This window comes from Scardinius erythrophthalmus, assembly GCF_964197995.2.
Source record: "Scardinius erythrophthalmus genome assembly, chromosome: 20".
NCBI classification, from domain to species: domain Eukaryota; kingdom Metazoa; phylum Chordata; class Actinopteri; order Cypriniformes; family Leuciscidae; genus Scardinius; species Scardinius erythrophthalmus.
Window position 1 is genome coordinate 37,639,925 of NC_138240.1, and position 22,508 is coordinate 37,662,432.

Genomic DNA, 22,508 nt, shown 5'->3' on the forward strand with positions numbered 1-22,508 from the left:
CATCCCAAACATTTAATCTTTCACACTGAGCATTAAAACACATAATCACATATTATTTATTTATTTAAAACACAAGATTATCAGCAAGAACCTTTTACATCCATTTATTCCAATGAACAAATGATCATTTCTCCTCTATAACTGAAATAATTATTCATTTAGTCTCATGTTGAACAAACACTGAGAATGTGCAGAATTTACTGCTTCAGTGATTTGATGTAATACAAGAAAAAAAATATGATATATAATCATATATAATTATGATGCAAAAAAGTTAGAAATTAATAAACACACATTGACTGAAATAATCGGGTAAATGTCAATTATCCTGAAAACATGAATGCTAAAACGGTCTCTAATCGGTCTAATTGTGTGAAGTGGAATATAAATGAAAACTTCTTGTCTATTGATCTGAGTGTTGCTGTAGTGCTGGATATCAGTCATGTGATCATCACGGCCCAATCACAGCCACCGTACTGATATTCAGATCAACAGCACTCTTACTCATGTGATATGGATTAAATATTGTAAACATGATGAAAGCAGGAAGATCCAGATCTACAGGAGTGACGTTTACTGACTATTGACCGGTAAGATCCTCAGAGAGTTAGAATAACACCAGAAGAATGGAAAGAGTGTGTCAGTGAAGGTGGTTGTGAATGTGTGTAGATGTGTGTTAGTTACAGGATCAGAGAACGACACCATTCCTCCGTCATAGTCCAGATTCACTCTCACACGATCAAGATTATGATTAACATGAAAACCAGAACCTAAAGGCATAAACAGTACATCCTCCTCAAAATCCCGTTCGTCCTCCTCAAAATCCCGTTCGTCCGCCTCAAAATCACGTTCGTCCTCCTCAAAATCCCGTTCGTCCGCCTCAACATCCCGTTCGTCCTCCTCAAAATCCCGTTCGTCCGCCTCAAAATCCCGTTCGTCCGCCTCAAAATCCTGTTCGTCCTCCTCAAAATCCCGTTCGTCCGCCTCAAAATCCCGTTCGTCCGCCTCAAAATCCCGTTCGTCCGCCTCAAAATCCCGTTCGTCCGCCTCAAAATCCCGTTCGTCCGCCTCAAAATCCCGTTCGTCCTCCTCAAAATCCCGTTCGTCCGCCTCAAAATCCCGTTCGTCCGCCTCAAAATCCCGTTCGTCCTCCTCAAAATCTCGTTCGTCCTCCTCAAAATCCCGTTCGTCCTCCTCATACCACACACACCAGACATCAGTCTTGAAGAAAACACATCCCTTCCTCTGGTTTGATGCTGTAGTTACTCCAAGTCTCCACCATGAACTCTCTTTAACCTCCACATCCCAGCAGTGTGTTCCTGAGTTAAAACCCTCTGAACCCAGAACACAGAAATAATCGTCAAATCTCTCTGGATTATAAGGAACTGGTTGATAGTTCCAGCATGTCACACTGGTCAGATCATCAGACAGGACGAGACGTGGACTCGCCGTGTTTGGATCCAGAATCACAGGAGCTGATGAGACACAATCAACAGATGCTTTTATTCTGATCTTCATATAATGATCAAGAGTGAACCCAACACAGATTATTATGAATTATGACACTCGTCCTGTTGATCAAACACATTTTCCTCTGATCACTGTCAGTGCTGTTATTAGTTTCACACTCGTTTTTATCATCAGCGTTTAACGGCATCAACTACAAACATTAAATATGAGATTCAGACATTTGTGTCCATCAAGAGAAACTGATACTTTGGGAAAGTTAAATAACAATAAATCAATGAGATCTGTTGAGATTTATACTGTAGATGAAGAACTGTAAGTGTGTGTCTGATCTTCAGCATCTGATCATCTTCATTTTATTGGCTCTTATAGTCTGTGTTTTGTTTTAAATTAGTTTATTATGACTGTCTGTTGTGTTTGACTTACAAACATGAATCACCTTCAACACTTCCTAGCCACTCCCTAGCAACCATTGTCGAGCCCCCTAGCAACCCAAATCCAAAGAGGGATATCTTGTAATCTGAATGTCATAGAGGAGTTGCGGTTGGTTTATATCATTCATACTGTCAAGCAGCCTTTGAAGAAACCTCATTTGCAGCTCCCAAGCCACTCCCTAGCAACTAAACAGAGTACCCTAGCAACTGTTCAGCAAGACCTATAACTCTGCACCAGAACACCGTAGAGACATGGTGGTTGGCTCTATCTCTCTCTCTCTCTCTCTCTCTCTCTCTCTCTCTCTCTGTCTGTCTATCTATCTATCTATCTATCTATCTATCTATCTCTGTCACGAAGAGCCTCTAACTCTCCACCCATCCATCATGTCCAGCTCAGATCTCCTGCTGTCAGCAGAGCCGCCTTAACCTAATGTTAGGCCCCGGGGCTGAGAGGTTTTGTAGGCCCCCCATCCCCTCGATTTATAGAGTCTCATTTTAAAAAAGTGTCATATCTAGGTAATCTACATCACATAATGCATTAGTTTCTTTCGAGACCTACAACAGTGAGTTTTTTTTTTAATATTGTTTTCAATTTTAATATTGTTATTAACATATCACTGAGCAAATAAACACAAGAAACTTTATTTAACAACCACACACAGCAACTAAATTTCAACTTTATACAAATGAGAAGCGATTTTCGCGAGCGACAACCAATAGGAAAGAAGCCTTAAGTGGAGCTCAGCTCCCGTCACCGTCTCGAGTGCAGGAGAGACAGAAGAGTTCGAGGGCGATTTCACTGTTTTATATGATTTGACAGTAACTAACCACAAACATAGATATAATAAAATGATCAATGGAAAAGAAACTGTCGACAGTCTCAGTGAGTTTATTCTGGATTTAGTGCGTAAATCATTTTGTTTACAAATTAGATGCTTTGCAGTTGTTATATAGCCTACATGTTAAAGATTTTATTTTGGATGTGTTCATTGTGATTATATTGGCTGGGTTTATAAAAGTTTATAAAATTGAAAGGATCATTGCTTGGTGCATTTGGAAACAAAGCTTGTCTATTTCTAAATGTAATCGCGTGCATCGCTGATGATTATAGGCTACTGTGTGTTGAAAAAAACGTCGATTAAACACACTCGCAACAGACACCCCAGAGCGGAGACGTTAGTGGCACTGAGCGGACACGAACCGCAACGCCTCATTCGCGCCGCGGGACCTCTAGACGCGCGTAAACGCGTCTTTGCATAGACTTAACATTGAAATCACTCGCGCCAGACGCTCTTTTCGCGTTTGGTGTGAACGCACCATAACAATAACATTAGAGCGACAGCACTACCAACGTCCACAAGCGACTAGCGACATACAACGACAAAATCTGACAAGTTAAAACAATATGACCTTTTCAGCTCATCATAAACCTGAACATGGGAGGCCCCTGAACTTGGGAGGCCCCTGGGCTTCAGCCCAGGTAAGCCCGTGCATTAAGGCGGCCTTGGCTGTCAGACTCACTGTTTTGGACGATGTCCTGCATCTTCTTCCAGACTCTGAACGGCAGGTTGCCCAAGTATCGTGGCACATGAATCAAAGCTCCAGAAGCCATCTGTGGATCCGGCTGTGAGCTCTGGACTCTGGAAGAACATTCAGGAGTCAGAACTGCAGTGGCTTTGGATCAGAACCAGAGAGACCAGAGACAGGAGCAGATCACTCACCTTTCCATTGAGACTGGAAACTCCTGCAGAACAAACACACCATTTATCATCAAGAACTCAATCAATCATCAATCAATCAACCAATGATCTGAAATCAGACCTTCAGAAAGCAGACGTCATTGGCTTTCATCATCTCCTCCATGTCTTTGATTGTGTGTGAAAGAGCTGAGATGTGTGTGTTCATCTCCTCCAGCTTCTCCTTCATCCTCTGCTTCTTCTGCTCCTCTTCCTCCCTCAGTGCAGTGACTGTAGCTTCTTCTTCATCTCTGAGAAACTGATGAAGCTTCTCAAACTGCTGTTTAATCTGACGCTCTGTGTGCTCAGCTTGAGACTGAAATCAAAGCACATTCACTTCAATCATCTCAATCGACACACATCATTAATATCCAAGATAAACTCGGATACCCGACATAAAACGGATCCAGAAGCAGATTGCTGCTACTCATTTACAGAAATAATAAACTGTTATCCATTATATCAAATCATAACTGTATATAGTAATGACTCTCGTTTCTGTTTCCTCACCTTGATGTGTTGAACTGTTTTCTCAAACTCTGCTTTCATTTTTTCATTGTGTTGAAGTTTCTCTTGTAAGGACTCCAGTGCTGTATTGAGCTCCTCCTAGAATTGAACAAAAATACATTAAAACACCAGATTACAGTGAAGACAAGACAATACAGTGATATGATCATATAATGCAGTGAAAAAGCCCCCATCTCATACTAAATTGATTCAGAAATTAAAACCTACCATAAAACAAAGGCAACCTGAGTAAACACAAAGTACAGTTTGTAAATGACAATGTTATTTATTGAAACAAAAATGTTATCCAATACCAACTGGGCCGGCGTGAAAATGTATTTGTCCCCGTAGTTACTAATTCCTCAAATCTATGAAACTGCATTTATAATGTAGTTCAGCTGGACTAAACACAACCAGTCCTGATCACTGCAGCCCTGTTCAATCAGATCAACACTGAATACTGAAGCCTGATTGGTTCACATCTGTGCACCTGTACAGACAAATGGCTTTTCCGCCCGCTAAACCGGACGGGGCCGACTGCATATTTAAGTCGCGCTGAAAACAGTTTTCATCAGAATTGTTCTCCTTCAAACGTGAAGATCATCTCCTCGCTGTCTCCAAAGAGAAGAAGATAGGAGCCTTTCTGCTCACCGTTGAAACAAGCCTCAACTAGCGGATTATCGGCTCTTCCGACAGCTAAATCTGACTCGCTGCTTTTCCTCTGGGCTATCCGGCAACTCTTCAAGAGACTATGTCACTATTAAAAGAGCAAATTTGAGTGACATTTGTTGCAAAATGCCGTGCCACGAGTGTTGCTCCTGCAGGGCTCCCTGCTTCCCTCATCTGGAGCGAGTGCCATGGTTTCATTTGGCGGCTCCGAGGAGGACTTTGATGACACTATGTCTCTGAAGCGGAGGACTGAGCGAGCCTCTTTAACCCCTCGCCGCCCAGAGACGGGCTTGGGAAGCTTTTACCGGCATGTCAGATTGGGTTTTAGTAATAATCAAACGGAGTTATTTGCTCCAGTTCTCCCGCAGGCTCCCCTGCTTCAGGAGTGTGACTAACACTTCAGTCTCGGACATCGACGCTCACGTCCTCCGAGCTGAAGCACAAGCTCTGCTAGTGAAGAGTGACTCAGGCTTTTACAGCTGCTTCTTCCTCGTTCCAGAGAAGGATGGCGGCCTCAGGCTCATCCTCGATTTGAGATGTCTGAACCGCGCTCTGGTAAGACGACCGTTCATAATGCTAATGCTAACTTTGAAATGAATCCTCTCACAGATCTGATTGTTTTTTATCAGTGGATCTGGAGGACGCTGTCACGGAACACACACGGGAAACAGGCAGATCCAATTGCAGTATAATTATTTATTAAGGGTAATCCAAATCGGAGTCATCCAGGCAGGGGTCAAAATCCAAAAAAGCAATCCAACACGAGAAACAAAACAAGAACAGGCGAGAAACAGACTTCAGAAGTGTAGTGACGAATAACAAGGACTCCGTGACAAACACTAACCAGACAGGGTATATATACACAGAAACTAACAATGTGATAGGGAACAGCTGAGTGCAATGATCAGTGATGAGTCCAGACAGGGATTGTGGGAAATGCAGTTCAAGAAGTAATGGTGACAGTATGGGGAAGATACCTCTAGTGGACACCCGGGGAACACAAACCAGACACTGTGACAGACACATACTTTCATATACAGATAGCCTCTCATCACAGTTCTTGAGATTCACGTTCGAAGGGGTACTTTTATGATATTTGTGGATGCGGATCATTTATGCGGACCATTATCAGCTATCAACCATGAGTAACCAGATCATTTATTAACCGGATCTGTGTTTGTACTGGCTTCGTACCCAGCAAGCTAAACACATCCACTCAATAAACAATCTTGACACCGGAGTCGTCGTTCAGATTTACTGAATAAATGTGAAAAACTGTAACACAATATAAAAACAAAAAGAATACATAAATAAACTGTAACATGGTAAATGTCAAGTCCATCAATGTACAACAGGAGAAAATAATACAAAGTGTTCACACAATATAATGCAGAACTATGAAAACAATCACTTTATATGCACTCCCTCAAAAACATACAAAATGCCATAATCAAGAATAATCCAATTCCACTTACAGGCAGTGCCTCGTTTAAGAGTTGTTGTTGCTATGGACTGACGCCAAATTCAACATGCTCTACCATGTGCTGTGTTGTTCTTTTGAACCCAACCCCGGAAACTGAATAAAACCAATTCAAAGTGCAGAATATAGAAAGACCAGCAGGGGGAGCAAAAAACGCTAAGATAGGCAAAGCCAGAACACTCCCCGTCTGGTATCTCAAAGATACCATTTACACTAACAGTTACTGGACTAAACAGCCTGATCTGAAGACAGGAGGTATACTAATTCAGATATAGGTCTGCGATAGGTTTTGTTTGTCCCATGTTGAACAGTTTTCACATCCACTTTCCTCACCATACCGTCTGTACTGGGAACGGCCTTCACAATTATCCCCATTGGCCACTCATTCCTTTTGACTTGTTTGTCCTTGAGCAGTACAATGTCACCTTCTTTGATGTTCGGATGTTTGTGAAACCACTTGCAACGGCTCTGAAGTGTTCCGAGATACTCCTTCCTCCACCTATTCCAGAACATTTCTGCGAAGGCTTGAACCCGTTTCCATTGAGATTGGAGCATGTCTTTCTTGCTGAAATCTTCTTGTGGAGTTGTGAGATTACCAGGTTTTTGTGTCAGAAGCATAGATGATGTTAGAATGAAGGGGAATTCAGGATCTGTGGAGACTGGGACTAGAGGCCGTGCATTAATGATGGCTGTGACCTCAGACATGAATGTTACTAAGACTTCGTGAGTAAGCTGTGCATACCTGTTTTCTAGGAGCATTGAATCTAGGATTCGCCTTGTAACACCAATCATGTGTTCCCAGGCGCCTCCCATATGAGAAGAGTGTGGCGGATTAAAGACCCAGGAACATCTTTGCTCAAGCAGGTATACTCTCACCTCTAATTGTTCGTTCTCACTCATTTTAAGCTCTCTAGAGGCACCAACAAAATTCGTCCCACAGTCGGAGCGCAGCTGCTTGGCAGGACCTCTAATAGAAAAGAATCTTCTGAGAGCATTTATGAGACTTGAGGAAGTCATTGACTCAATCACCTCTATGTGAACTCCTCTGGTACACATGCAAGTGAACAACACTGCCCACCTCTTGCTATTTGCTAGACCACCCCTTGTGTGCCGTGAGTTCACCTCCCATGGCCCAAACACATCTAAGCCGACAAAGGAAAAGGTTGGATCCATTTGCAGCCTTTCCGCTGGCAAGTCAGCCATCTGTTGTTCCTCCATCTTGCCTCTTAGTTTACGTCAAGTAACACACTTTTGGATAATACTGCTAATGCATCTTTTAGCCCCAATTATCCAAAAGCCATTAGATCTTATGGTGCCCTCCGTAAGATGTCTGCCCTGATGCTGCACACGTTCATGAAAATGTCTGACCAGTAGGACTGTGATATGATGGCGAGCCGGGATGATTAGGGGATTTGATTCTTTATCTCCTAGCTTTGCTTGTCTGATGCGTCCACCAACTTTTAGCAACCCATTGCTGTCAATGACTGGATTCAACTTTAAAAGTGGACTATGTGAGGGGATTTCACCCATGGAAGTGATGCATTCCAGCTCCTCTGAATACACTTCATGTTGTACACTGTTGATGATGATTTCCTCTGCTTTCAAGAGATCACTTACAGATAAGCCCTTTGAGCAAAAATGCCAACCGGTGCACTGACTATCGTCACTTGGTTCAGTGAAACAATGAGCAATGTGGTGCAGCCGCGCCACAGCTCTGACGACTGTTCTCCAGTCTGAGAATTGCTCAAATATTTTGGTACCTAACTGGTCCATTTTGATGTGGGTAGACAAGACTTTAACCTCCGAGCGGATTTCAACATCTTTCTCTGCATCAATAAGGTCATATGAGCTCGGACTATCAGGGAGCTGCTCTGATGGATAGTGCAAAAATGAAGGTCCTGTGAGCCAAGTTGTGGCCTCAAGCTTCGCAGATGAAACCAAACGAGAGCCATGATCAGCAGGATTTTGCTCAGAGGAAACGTACCTCCATTGTTCAGGCTGAGTAGACTGTCTGATGCGCTGCACTCTGTTGCTCACATAAACATGGAACCGTCTTGACTCATTATAGATGTAGCCTAACACTACTCTACTATCCGTGTAGAACCTTATTCTATCCGGCTTCAGATTAATCTCTTCTGTAATGAGTTCAGACAATTCAACAGCTAGGACTGCAGCACATAGTTCCAACCTAGGTACAGAGAGATCAGGTTTTGGAGCCAACCTTGCCTTGCCAAGAATAAAGCCAACCTCTGTGTTGCCATTCTGATTCGAGGCTCTCAAGTACGCAACAGCTGAGACAGCCTTCATGGAGGCATCTGAGAAGACATATATTTCAGTGTGTTTGGCTTCAGAAAAAGGAATGGATACATACATGCGTGGAATGTTTAGACTTCTCAAGTCTTGCAGCGAATGACACCATCGTGTCCATTCTTCATGTCTGTTTTCAGGTAGTGGTGTGTCCCACTCATATGTCTGTGATGAGAGTTCTCTTAAGAGTAGCCGGCCCTGAATTGTGATTGGTGCCAGGAATCCGAGAGGATCAAATAAGCTGTTCACTGTTGAAAGCACTTCTCTACATGTGTATGGCTTTTCAATGTCTGGCACTTGGAAGGAGAAGGTATCCGACATTAGATTCCACTGTACCCCCAAGCTTCGTTGATCTGGTAAGTCATCCGTTGAGAGGTCAAGGCATTTGATATCCTTAGCTAAATCGTTATTTGGAAAGGCATCCATTACTTTAACTCTGTTTGCAGCAATTTTGTGAAGCCTGAGGTTTGAGGCAGCTAGTGCCTCTTGTGCCCTTCTAAGCAAATCGATGGCCTCTTCCTCAGTAGGAAAGGACTTTAAGGCATCATCCACATAGAAATCTTGTTCAATGAATTTACTCACATCACTACCATACTCTTTTTCTTCTTCTCTGGCAGCTCGGCGAATTCCATAAATAGCCACTGCCGGTGAAGGGCAATTCCCGAATACGTGAACTCGCATCCTATAGTCTACAACCTCCTTAGTCAGATCATTGTCACAATGCCATAGAAAGCGTAAAACATCACGACAGTCCTCTCGGACCAAGAAGCAGTGAAACATCTGCTGTATGTCAGCAGTAATGGTAACAGGATCCTTTCGAAATCTTATGAGGACCCCTAAGGTCAGGGCCAGACAGCAGTACATCATTGAGAGATACTCCATCAAACTGTGCACTAGAGTCAAATACAACCCGTATTTGACCTGTTTTTTTTGGATGGTACACGCCAAATGATGGAAGATACCAGCTCTCCTAGCCATCTTGTAAAGGAGGCGCTAGCTCTGCATGGTCGTTGTCGAGTATTCTTTGCATGAACTCCGTGAAGTCATTTCTCATCTTTGGTCGTTTGTCAAGATTTCGACGGAGAGACATGAAACGTCTTTTAGCATACTCTCTGTTGTTAGGCAAGCGTCTCCTAGGCTTACGAAATGGCAATGGTGCTACCCAGCTGTTGCTCGAGTCCTTGAAGAATTCCTTTTCCATGATATCCAAAAATAACTGATCCTCTACTGAAGGGGCAAATTTATTGTCGTCTTTGGTCTGCTGAAAGACTGACTGGCCAAGTCTGCAGCTTAATGGGCTTACTTGACAGTATGACAAGTGAGGTGATTTTTGGATCTGTTTTTTCTCATTGAACATCTCCTTCAGTACAATGTGATTATTGCATGGACTGAAGTAGCTTGGTCTACCATTCTCTAAGATGTGTGTTCTCATGCAGTTCACCGGAGAGGGCTTGTGACACTTTCCTAGACACACATCTCCCACAATGACCCAACCAAGGTCCAATTTTTGGGCATATGGAGCATCATGAGGACCGTTGAGTTGCTTAAGGACTTTATGCGCTCTTATTATGTCTCTTCCCAACAGGAGCAGTATTTTAGCATTTGGGTCAATAGGTAGTATCTTGTCTGCTATCACTTTTAGGTGTCTATGATGCAGGGCAGCAACAGCGGTTGGTATTTCATCTCTGTTATCTGGCATACTATTGCATTCGATAAAAGTAGGAAGTGGAAAATGTATCTCACCATCTGCAGATTCAATGATGAACCCGTGAGCTCTTCTTCCATTTGCTTGCACTTTTCCTGCACATGTCTTTAATGTGTATGGTCCAGAGGTTCCTCGTACACTGAACATGTAAAAAAATTCAGATCTGGCCAGAGATCTATTGCTCTGCTCATCTATTATGGCATAGATCCGCTTGCCTTGGTTGGGGTCACCAGCAGGATAAACATTAACAAGGCAAATTTTGGAACACGACTTTTCGCTAAACCCTTTGCCACAAACCTTGGTGCATTTTGATGACATATCACCACCATAAGACTCCTCTTCCTCCCCGCCATGCAGTGAAAAAGGTGTAGAACCAGAATGCCACGGCGCTGGGCCCGGGTGAAGAGCAGCCAGGTGTTTGTCACTCTCACACTCTGAGCATTTGACTGACACATCACAATTCTTAGCCACGTTTAATTGATGAGCAGCATCTAAAACAGATAGACAACTCCTTCAAAATCCTTTTTCTTTCTTCTAATGGCTTTTCTCTGAAGGCTCTGCATTTCTTGAGAGGATAAGGTTTATGATGTATTGGACATTGCTTATCTATCTCAGTGGTCGCTCTCTGAAGACTCTTTTCATAAGAAAGATTAAAGGGGGGCATCACATCTGTTTTATGGACTACAACAGGTTTATGAACATGGGTGTGGCTTTCACTATACCGGTTCAATCCACCAGGGTTTATGGAGAGGGAAGAAAAATTAAAACTTGGATCATTGCGTGCTCTTGCTTCTGTATACACAAACTCAACAAAGGAGAATGGTGGGAAAGAAAATCCATATGTGTACTTGTAGTGTGAACCCTGCATCATCCACTTTTCTTGTAGTCCAAAGGGCAACTTTTGCACAATTGGATTAACACCTCTGGCTGTATCGAGATAAGTGAGCCCGGATAGATCACCTCCACTCTTAGCAGCTTCTATCTCCAAAAGCAAGTCTCCTAATTCGCGAAGCTTATGATGGTCTTTAGCTGTTATCTTTGGAAAAGTCTCTATTTTTTTGAAGAAAGCCTTTTCAATAGCTTCTGGAGACCCATAGGTCATATCTAGCCTCTCCCAAATCAGTTCAAGACCAGCAGGTAAATTCCTTACATTTTACAGACTTAATGCGACGGGCATGATCTGCTGAATCTCTCCCCAGCCACCTAATCAGTAGATCAAATTCCTCACCTGCTGTAAGATCAAGGTCTTTGATGGCATTGAGAAATGATGATCTCCAGGCCAGATAATTTTCAGGTTGGTCATCAAATTTGTTGAGCCCTGATGTCACAAGCTGATTTCGTGCTAAAAACTCATCCGTGGCTGCATCATGACCAGAGTGTTGAGTAGGATGATTTGTGTTTCTTCTGGGATGGTGCATGGGAGCAGCTGGATTCTTCGTATGGAGTGAGAAGCTATGTGAAGACTGGGGAAAAGGAGGATTACACTGCTCTTCATTCTCACTGCCACCGTATTGACTGGCATTCCACGAGGACAGTACTCGATACACAGGTGAAGAAGGCTTTTTCTCATCCTCTAGATCTTTAGGTAATTCAGTCTTTGAATTGCCTCTGGTTGGTACAGTGTCACTAAGTTCACTGTGTTGTTTTACATACTCTTGTCACGATCGCACACACGAAGATAAAAGTAGATCCAATAATGCAGCTTTTATTTAAGGGTAATCTGTATTCGTACATCCAGTCCAAGCAATATGTCAATATCCATATAAGTAATCCAAAAACCAGAAACAAACAGGAACACGCAAAGACTGACCTCAGGAAGTGGTGTGAACTAAACAAGGACTCCGTAACAAACACTAACACAGACAGGGTTTTTATAAACACAGAAACTAACAATGACAATGGGGAACAGCTGGGTGCAATGAACAGTGATGAGTACAGATAGGATTGTGGGAATTGCAGTTCATGAGTGAGTGACACCGTGAGGGAAGGGGACCTCTAGTGTTTACCCAGGGAACACAAACCAGACACTGTGACATAACCCCCCCTCTACGGAGCGGCTACCAGACGCTCCAAGATAACACTACAAAACAAGAGTCCAGGAGGGAGGTGGAACGGTGGAGGATCAGGGGGAGGGATGGGGGGCCAGGTCCATGAAGGGGAACAGGAACAGGGGGTGACGGCTTAGCCGGCGGCCAGGGCGAAGCAGACGACCCATCGGGCGGCCAGGGCGAAGCAGACGACCCATCGGGCGGGCAGGGCGAAGCAGACGACTCATCGGGCGGCCAGGGCGAAGCAGACGACCCATCGGGCGGCCAGGGCGAAGCAGACGACCCATCGGGCGGCCAGGGCGAAGCAGACGACCCATCGGGCGGCCAGGGCAAAGCAGACGACCCATCGGGCGGCCAGGGCGAAGCAGATGATCCCTCGGGCGGCCAGGGCGGAGACGATCCCTCGGGCGGCCAGGGCGGGAACGATCCCTCGGGCGGCCATGGCGAAGACGACCCTTCGGGCGGCCACGGAACAGGAACCCGCTCAGGAACAGGCACCGGCTCAGGAAAAGACACAGACACCGGCTCAGGAACAGGAACAGACACCAGCTCAGGAACAGACACAGGCTCGTCGGTGGCCATCTTGTCCGGAGACACAGGCTCGGCGGCGGCCATCTTGTCCGGAAACACAGGGTCGGCGGTGGCCATCTTGTCCGGACACACAGGCTCGGCAGACGTGAAGTGAACAGTCTCTGGCTCGGCAGACGTGACGTGAACAGTCTCTGGCTCGGCAGACGTGACGTGAACAGTCTCTGGCTCGGCAGACGTGACGTGAACAGTCTCTGGCTCGGCAGACGTGACGTTAACAGTCTCTGGATCGGCAGACGTAACGTGAACAGTCTCTGGATCGGCAATGCAGGCGACTGGCTCTGGATCAGCTGTGCAGGCGACTGGCTCTGGATCAGCTGTGCAGGCGACTGGCTCTGGATCAGCTGTGCAGGCGACTGGCTCTGGATCAGCTGTGCAGGCGACTGGCTCTGGATCAGCTGTGCAGGCGACTGGCTCTGGATCAGCTGTGCAGGAGACTGGCTCTGGATCAGTGGTCTCGGCGGACCGAGATTCTGGCATGACGGCCTGGGGAATTGAAAGTGCTGAGACTCGTGAAACCTTCAGGAGATTGATTGCTCGGACAGATCTCAGTGGCAGATCGGCCAGCTTGGACACCAGTCCACTCCATCCCCGGACGAGTTCCACGGATGCAACCGTGCTGGCAGACAGCGCGGTCTGCGGCAGGTCACGCCCCGCAACCGATGGAAACACCGGTTCGGCGGCAGCTATCTTGTCCGGAGACACCGGTGCAAGGTCAGCCCTCCCCCCTGGAGAAACGAGTGGGTCTGACGTAGCCCACCGGTTACGCCTCTCCAGGTAGTCAATGAACTCCCAAAAATCCAGGTTCTCCAGCCCCATCATCTCACATCGGAGTAAAGGGTCGTCGAGGCAGTTGTTAAAAAAATCCTTAAGTGCTGCATCATTGTACCCAATACCTCTCGATAAGGTCCAAAATGCCTGCGACAAACTATTCACCGACCGACCCTGCTGCCGTAGGGCCATTAAATGACTGAATCTTCCCCTCCTCTCCTTCTCAGTAGTGGGGGGAAGGATACGAAACCCCATACTGCTGGATCTTAAATGTGACGGAGTCCTTCTGTCACGATCGCACACACGAAGACAAAAGTAGATCCAATAATGCAGCTTTTATTTAAGGGTAATCCGTATTCGTACATCCAGTCCAGGCAATAGGTCAATATCCATATAAGTAATCCAAAAACCAGAAACAAACAGGAACACGCAAAGACTGACCTCAGGAAGTGGTGTGAACTAAATAAGGACTCTGTAACAAACACTAACACAGACAGGGTTTTTATACACACAGAAACTAACAATGATAATGGGGAACAGCTGGGTGCAATGAACAGTGATGAGTACAGATAGGATTGTGGGAATTGCAGTTCATGAGTGAGTGACACCGTGAGGGAAGGGGACCTCTAGTGTTTACCCAGGAAACACAAATCAGACACTGTGAAAATACGTTGCCTAGGACTTTGCTGTGGAAGGTGAATAGTTAAACTATGATGTGAACTTTTCACCTCTAGATCTGCGACAGCAGCTTCCATGACTGCGGCTTCTGCCATTGCGGCTCCCGCCTCTCTCTCTTTCTCCATTGCGTCTAATGTTGCTTCAAGGCGAGCTTTCTCTATTTTAATTTCCATTTCCCTTTTTGCAAATGAGGCCCTTGCTTGCGCAGCTTCTGCTTTTGCTCTTGCTTTAGTCGCTGCCATGCTGGCCGTGGACTTGCTGGAAGTCATGGAACGTCGAGATGAAGCTGACTGACTTTTGTTATCTTCCATGACTGGTTGAAAATTTAAGTTTGATGGATTTTACCGTGGATATTCTGCAGTTGTTGTGTGAGCCTCTATGCCATGGATGACAATAGCAGGTGAAATCCAGTTTCCATGATAAACAGCTCTTGTATGAAGCTTGCCTTTCCCTTTCAAGGGAACTCGCGCTGCGTCAAGCGCTGCGGGAACGCTCCTGCGTGATTGCGTCATGAAGCACTCGTGAAATCAGTCCAATGGCGTGACGGGACGTCATAGGCGGGTGACGTCATTGACCAGGAAACTATAAAGCACCCCTGAACCAAACAATGTCAGCTTCTGTGTCTTCACAAGCGCTCTATGTGAAATCGTATTGTCTATTTGATGTGTGTTTGTCTCTCTCTATATATATATATTATGGAAAAGCAGCAGTTTAAGCAGTGTGTCACTCCCTGCCCTCGTTTCATCATGGGTGGGGATACACACGAGCTTTGTGTGATGTGTTTAGGACCGGAACATGCCCAGTCGGCTCTCGAGGGGGCTGGCTGTGAGCATTGTGAAAAGTTGACAATAAAAACTCTCCGGTCTCGCCGAGCGCTCTTCGAGGAGGGCGCTTTGGCTCGCGTTCCCCAGGGCTCGGGTCCCGCTGCTGCCGAGGCACGGCGGAGACGCTCGTCCTGGGGTTCGCAGATGGATTTAACGGCGGGGTTTGAGACGGGTGATCCCCTATCTCTTCCTTTAACCGTTGAATCCGACGCTTCAGTTTGCGAGTCAGAAGCACGCGCTGCGGTTTCTTCTGCTCGCGCTGAAGCGCAGGTGCAACAGCATTCCAGTTCTGAGGAGCTGGATGTTGTGAGCCTGGGTGAAAATGAAGAATTTACACAATCACACACAATTACACACACACAAGAGGAGCTTTTGGAGGTTATCCCTCGTGCTGTTGCTAGATTAAAGCTGGACTGGCCAGCCGGTGAGCAGGAATTAAGTCAAACAAAAAGCAAATTAGATGAACGATTTTTGCCAGCTAGATCTCAACCTCCAAAGCGGGGCTTGCCGTTCTTTCCTGACCTCCATACTGAGGTGTCGAAGTCATGGATTAGACCGGCATCATTCAGAGTTTTTAACCCAGCGACTACTGAATATTCGAATATAGTAGGGTTAAAGAAACATGGTTATGCGGCAATGCCTCAGGTGGAAGAGACGCTTGCGAGCTATCTCTCCCCTGAGTCTGCATCATCGCTGAAAGCCCCACAGCTGCCCACTAAACCAGTGAGAACGACATCAGCTTTAGTGGGTAGGGCATACTCAGCAGCAGGTCAGGCAGCCGCTAGCTTACACACTATGGCTGTCCTGCAAGCATATCAAGCTGATCTATTAAAAGACATAGACGATGAATGTGAGGAAGTGGGGAGAGAAACGATCGCGGAGATCAGGAGGGCAGCTGATCTGTCTCTTCGGGCCACCAGAGAAGCGGCAAAATCTATCGGCCGCTCTATGGCAGCAATGGTGGCCACGGAGAGGCATCTCTGGTTAAATTTATCTGACATCAAGGAAAGAGATAAAAAGTTTCTGTTAGATGCTCCTGTCTCCCCTACCGGTCTGTTTGGTGATTCAGTGAATTCGGTTGTAGAACGATTTCAAGAAGCGAAAAAGCAGGCAGCCGCATTTTCAAAGTGTCTGCCCCGAAAAGTCTATGTCTCTGGGGCTGCTGGGCGGGAGCAGCCCCAGTCGAGTATGTCCTCCTCTCACAGAGCTCAGCAGAAGGTGAGCGTGGCTGCCCGTGCTCCCCCACAGAGAGACTGGGGACCGGGACAGCGCGCTCAGCCAAGGTCTTCCCGAGGTAAAGCAGATCTGAGGACTGTTATTATCTCCAGGAAGGCCTCGGCGAAGAAGTCCTGACGCCAAGGACGTCAGGATTTCGATGGCAGTCCCCTCCGAGGGGAGTCGGTGTGTCGAGGCACCCGTTTCCTCTCGGTGCCATCAGGGGGCCGTGTTGCCAACCCTGCCACCTCCGGTGTTTCAGGGCGCAGCGGTCCTCAGCGAGTACTCATCTCTATGTCCGCCCGGAAACGTAGCGGCATGGGGAAGCTCGCACCCTCTGAGGAGGGTTCAAAGTGGGTCAGTTCGGTTGCTTCCTGCCGGTGCGCCGTTTCAGGTCATCGAGCTGGCCGCTCAAAAAACACCAGAGACCAGCCTCGAGAGGCTGGTTCCCTTAGTAGAGTATCTGGCAGCGTGGAAACTTCTGCCAAATGTCTCAGATTGGGTCCTGCGTACAGTGGAAAAAGGGTACAGAATTCAGTTCGGGTCATGCCCGCCCAGGTTCAGTGGAGTAGTACACACGGTAGTAAACTCCGAGCAGGCTCTGGTGATGGAAGGAGAAGTACAGACGCTTTTGCAAAAAGAGGCTATAGAGAGGGTTCCTCCCCACAGCAGAGAGTCGGGGTTTTACAGCCCGTACTTCATAGTTCCAAAGAAGGGTGGAGGGCTGCGGCCCATTCTAGATTTGCGCCAACTAAATCGGGCAGTCAAGAAATTAAAATTCAAAATGCTCACGTTGAAGCAGATTGTGTGTCAGATCAGGTCCGAGGACTGGTGTGTCACGATAGACCTAAAAGACGCATATTTTCACGTCTCCATCCTTCCGCAACACAGGAAGTTCCTCAGGTTCGCTTTCGGGGGCGAAGCATACCAGTATCGGGTTCTTCCGTTCGGCCTAGCACTGTCACCCCGCACGTTCACGAAGTGCGTGGATGCAGCTCTGGCTCCCTTGAGACTCCAGGGCATCCGCGTGCTGAATTATATAGACGACTGGCTCATTCTGGCGCAGTCAGAACTTCAGGCGGCCCAGTATCGAGATGCTGTGCTAGCCCATATGAAAACGTTGGGGTTAAGGCTAAATGCAAAGAAAAGCGTGTTAGTTCCACAACAGAATACCACTTTTCTGGGCGTAGTATGGGACACAAAGACCATGAGAGCCCGTTTGGCGCCCTCCAGGATAAGAACGATCCTGGAAGCCGTGCGCAGGATAAGACTAGGCCAGTCACTCACTGTAGTACAGTTTCAGAGAATCTTGGGTTTGATGGCAGCAGCGTCCAACGTGATTCCTTTTGGCCTGCTGTACATGAGACCCTTACAGTGGTGGCTCAAGACCAGGGGGTTCTCCCCGAGGGGAAATCCGTTCCGCATGATCAAGGTCACGCGGCGATGCCTACGTGCCTTAGTTATATGGAAAGATCCTTGGTTCTTGTCCCAGGGTCCGGTGTTGGGAGCTCCTTGTCGTCGCTTAACGCTAACGACGGATGCTTCCCTCACCGGGTGGGGGGCGACCATGAGTGGTCGCTCGGCTCGGGGTCTGTGGAGTGACCATCATCTTTCCTGGCACATAAACCAGCTGGAGATGATGGCCGTGTTTCTGGCGCTCAGACACTTTCTCCCAGACCTCAGGGGCCACCATGTGTTGGTTCGCACGGACAACACAGCGGTGGTCTCCTATATAAATCGCCAGGGGGGTTTACGATCTCGCCGGCTTTGGAAACTGGCACATCGAGTTCTGATTTGGGCCCAGGGGAAGTTGTTATCAGTTCGAGCATTGTATATTCCGGGTTACATGAACAAGACGGCAGACTCTCTGTCGAGACAGGGAGTGGTGCCGGGGGAATGGAGACTTCACCCCGAGGTGGTGGAGCTCATTTGGAGTCGATTCGGACAAGCTCAGGTGGATCTGTTTGCGTCTCAAGAGACAACGCACTGTCCCCTATATTATTCCCTCACACACCCAGCCCCAATGGGGTTGGATGCCATGGTACAGACGTGGCCGAGGCTACGTCTGTATGCCTTTCCCCCCCTGGCGTTACTGCCAGGAGTTCTGGAGAGAGTTCGCCGGGACGGGGTTCAGCTCTTATTGATAGCCCCGTTCTGGCCGGGCCGAGTGTGGCTGTCGGACATTGTGTCCCTTCTCGAGGGTCCTCCATGGGAAATCCCGGTCAGGAGGGACCTTCTCTCTCAAGCGGCGGGGTCAGTGTTGCACCCGCGTCCGGAGCTGTGGAGACTGTGGGCTTGGCCTCTGAGGGGGATCAGCTCATAGGCTCAGGTCTTTCTACTGAGGTAGTAGAGACCATGTTGCAATCCAGAGCTCCTTCCACGAGGAGGCTCTATGCCCTAAAATGGAGAGTTTTTGTTGCCTGGTGTTCAGACCAGTCTGTGAATCCAGTTGACTGCCCAGTAGGTTCAGTGCTAGATTTTCTACAAGAAAAGTTCTCTTCGGGGTTGTCCCCCTCCACCTTGAAGGTATATGTGTCAGCTATATCTGTCTATCACATTCCTCTAGAGGGTGCGTCAGTGGGGAGACACCCATGGGTAACTCGCTTCCTCCGTGGTACTTTGAGGCTGAGGCCTGCGGCACGCTCGAGGGTGCCGACTTGGGATTTGGCCATTGTATTAGAAGGCCTAGCTCAGGCCCCCTTTGAGCCTATTGAAGAGGTTCCGGAGAAGTTTCTCACATTAAAAACTTTGTTTCTTCTATCTATCTCTTCTCTTAAGAGGATCAGGGATTTACAAGCATTGTCAGTTGCTCCCTCGTGTCTTGAGTTTGCCCCTGGTATGGTGAAAGCGTTCCTGTTTCCAAAGGAAGGTTATGTGCCTAAGGTCCCCACTAATGTGGCGGGTCCAATAATGCTGCAGGCCTTTTCTCCGCCTCCGTTTCAAAACCAGGACCAGGAGAAATTAAACTTACTTTGCCCAGTGAGGGCTTTAGATGCGTATGTCCACAGAGCTGCCCTGTGGCGCAAGTCTGATCAACTGTTTGTGTGTTTTGGGTCCCCGAGTAAAGGGAAGCCCGCATCTAAGCAGACTTTAAGTAAATGGATAGTCGAGGCTATCTCACTTGCGTATGAGTCGGCCGGTCATCCTTCACCACTAAAGATCCGAGCCCACTCGACTAGGAGTATGGCTGCTTCTATGGCCCTGTTATCAGGGGTTTCACTTCAAGAGGTATGTGATGCGGCAGGGTGGTCCTCTCCGCACACTTTTGTGAGGTTTTATAACCTGGATGTGGCTGCTACTCCGGGTTCTCGGGTGTTTGTAGTTTAATGTGCATTGCGATTTCACATATACAGGCACTTGAGGACTATGGCGACGTGGGTATTCAGTTCCCGCAGCGCTTGACGCAGCGCGAGTTCCCTTGAAAGGGAACGTCTCAGGTTACGTATGTAACCATGGTTCCCTGAGAGGGAACGAGACGCTGCGTCGCTTTGCCATACTCCCGGCATGCCTGTGACCAACTTGTTCGACCTATCAGAAGCTGACATTGTTTGGTTCAGGGGTGCTTTATAGTTTCCTGGTCAATGACGTCACCCGCCTATGACGTCCCGTCACGCCATTGGACTGATTTCACGAGTGCTTCATGACGCAATCACGCAGGAGCGTTCCCGCAGCGCTTGACGCAGCGTCTCGTTCCCTCTCAGGGAACCATGGTTACATACGTAACCTGAGACGTTTTACTGTACTGGCTTCGTACCCAGCAAGCTAAACACATCCACTCAATAAACAATCTTGACACCGGAGTCGTCGTTCAGATTTACTGAATAAATGTGTAAAACTGTAACACAATATAAAAACAAAAAGAATACATAAATAAACTGTAACATGGTAAATGTCAAGTCCATCAATGTACAACAGGAGAAAATAATACAAAGTGTTCACACAATATAATCCAGAACTATGAAAACAATCACTTTATATGCACTCCCTCAAAAACATACAAAATGCCATAATCAAGAATAATCCAATTCCACTTACAGGCAGTGCCTCGTTTAAGAGTTGTTGTTGCTATGGACTGATGGCAAATTCAACATGCTCTACCATGTGCTGTGTTGTTCTTTTGAACCCAACCCCGGAAACTGAATAAAACCAATTCAAAGTGCAGGATATAGAAAGACCAGCAGGGGGAGCAAAAAACACTAAGATAGGCAAAGCCAGAACAGTGTTTGTGACTCGTTATGATTCTTTACATGTGAATCAAGAAACATTTGTCTTACCTTATATGATGAAACCACTTCACCGATGGGTCTGAATGTATGATTGTCATGTTGATTTGAATCTCTGCACACTAAACACACAGGCTGTTTGTCCTCCAGACAGAAGAGTTTGAGTTCCTCTCTGTGTAAACTGCAGATCTCCTCAGACCCGGATGAATGCCTCTCATTTGTCTCCTTCAGGAACGACTCACACAAGTTTCTTAACGCAAGATTAAATGGAGGAGGATCTCTTGAGGATCTTCTCCTGCAGACAGGACACTCCTGAGATTCCTTGATTCTCCAGTACTGTTGAAGACACTCTTTACAGAAACTGTGACTACAGGATAAAATAACAGGAGCCTTGTAGATTTCACGACACACAGGACAAATATAATCATCTTCAGCTGCTGAAGCCATTTTCACTGTTTGAGCTCCAGCAATCTAAACTTTACTTTCACTTTCTGAACGACTGTTTAAAAAACAAATCACCATGAGAATCACAAAGATCAGAAACAAACTTCTCAAATTCTTCTGTAAAGTTTTCCCCTTTGTACTCCACTGATCGCTGATTCTTTATTGCTTTTGTCGAGACAAAGTCAGTATGGCAGAAAAGAGAAATAACAAATCCGTCTCTTCCTGGTTAGTGTTGTAAGAGGGTGGAGCTTCTGATCAAGTTGGTGTGTTGAAACAGGTCAAAGAACAACATCAGGATTTCTTTTGGTAAAATTGACAAAACCTAAGCCTGTTCAAAATTAACTTGCATTGAAACATTAAGATACAACACTAAATCTTTGGATTAAACACAAAAAAACATAAAAATACTCAAATATTTAAAATAAAAGATCTCAAAACACTTATACGTATTTTATTTATTGCTCTTCTTTATTCGTCACAGAGTTTCTCCAGGGTCTGTCATGCTCCCTCTCTCTTATAATGATTTCTTCTCATGCTGAAGTTTCAGTGATAAACACTCCTCTGTGTATGATGCTGATTGTCAGTGTTTGGAGAAACAAACAGATCAACAGATTAAAAGTCCTGAATAAACAGGAGAAACGGAGATGAGACAAAAGTTTGTCTCTCATAGATCACTCGTCAGCACCTTTATTAACACTGATTTAGTATTTTTTGTTAATTATGAAAAATATATTCAATTTATTAGCATAAAGACATTTCTAAAGATAATACCAGAAAACACTTCATACACGCTATACATAGATGAAGACGGACAGAGACTAAGCCAGAACTCAGGGTATATAAGCATGGATGATACAAAGGAAATTAATGAGATAATTGAAACAGAATAACTAATCAATCAACCAGGGAAAGTAGGTCATGGAGTAGAATAATACAAAGAACCATGGGAAACGTAGTCAAAACAAGACATACATCTTACAAACTAACTCTGGATACTGGATACAGTGTGAAATAATGCCAAATACATTTATACATAGTTAAATGAATTAATTAATTACATATATAAATTTATACATAGCCTATATAAAGCCTATATAGTTTTTCTTAGTTACAAACTCAAACCCTGTTTGTTTGCCATGGCAACCATACATTTCCTAAAGACATAAACACTTAAAATATTAAGAGGAATAAACTGGACTAAAAAAACATGTAAACCAATTAAAACTCTATTATACATAAAATCATTGTACTGAATAGAGCACAAAGTCACCTTTATTTATATAGCGTTTTTTAGACCCGCAGAAAAGACAGCAGAAAAGAGAGCAAAATTTAAGTGTTTGAAATGCACAAAGAAAAATAAAGGTTTTCAAAGATTTACATGCACTGCAAATAATTTTGTTATCAATTTTTAA

At 45.8% G+C, this 22,508-nt stretch overlaps 1 protein-coding gene across 2 annotated transcripts; it reads right to left on the reverse strand.

Annotated features, from left to right (window-relative positions):
• Positions 1-45: 45 nt before the first annotated feature.
• LOC308680953 (E3 ubiquitin-protein ligase TRIM35-like) lies at positions 46-21,340 on the reverse strand. Of its 2 annotated transcripts, none has more exons than XM_081349425.1 (6): positions 20,704-21,340; positions 4,148-4,243; positions 3,723-3,953; positions 3,623-3,645; positions 3,423-3,541; positions 46-1,475 (listed from the first exon to the last, which is right to left on the reverse strand). In XM_081349425.1, the coding sequence occupies exons 1-6, from the start codon at positions 21,097-21,099 to the stop codon at positions 574-576; spliced, it is 1,767 nt and encodes a 588-aa protein (XP_081205551.1). In that variant the 5' UTR covers positions 21,100-21,340; the 3' UTR covers positions 46-573. The 2 variants fall into 2 exon arrangements, with proteins under 2 accessions (XP_081205551.1, XP_081205552.1); XM_081349426.1 differs by lacking the exon at positions 20,704-21,340 and adding an exon at positions 14,441-14,646.
• Positions 21,341-22,508: the final 1,168 nt, after the last annotated feature.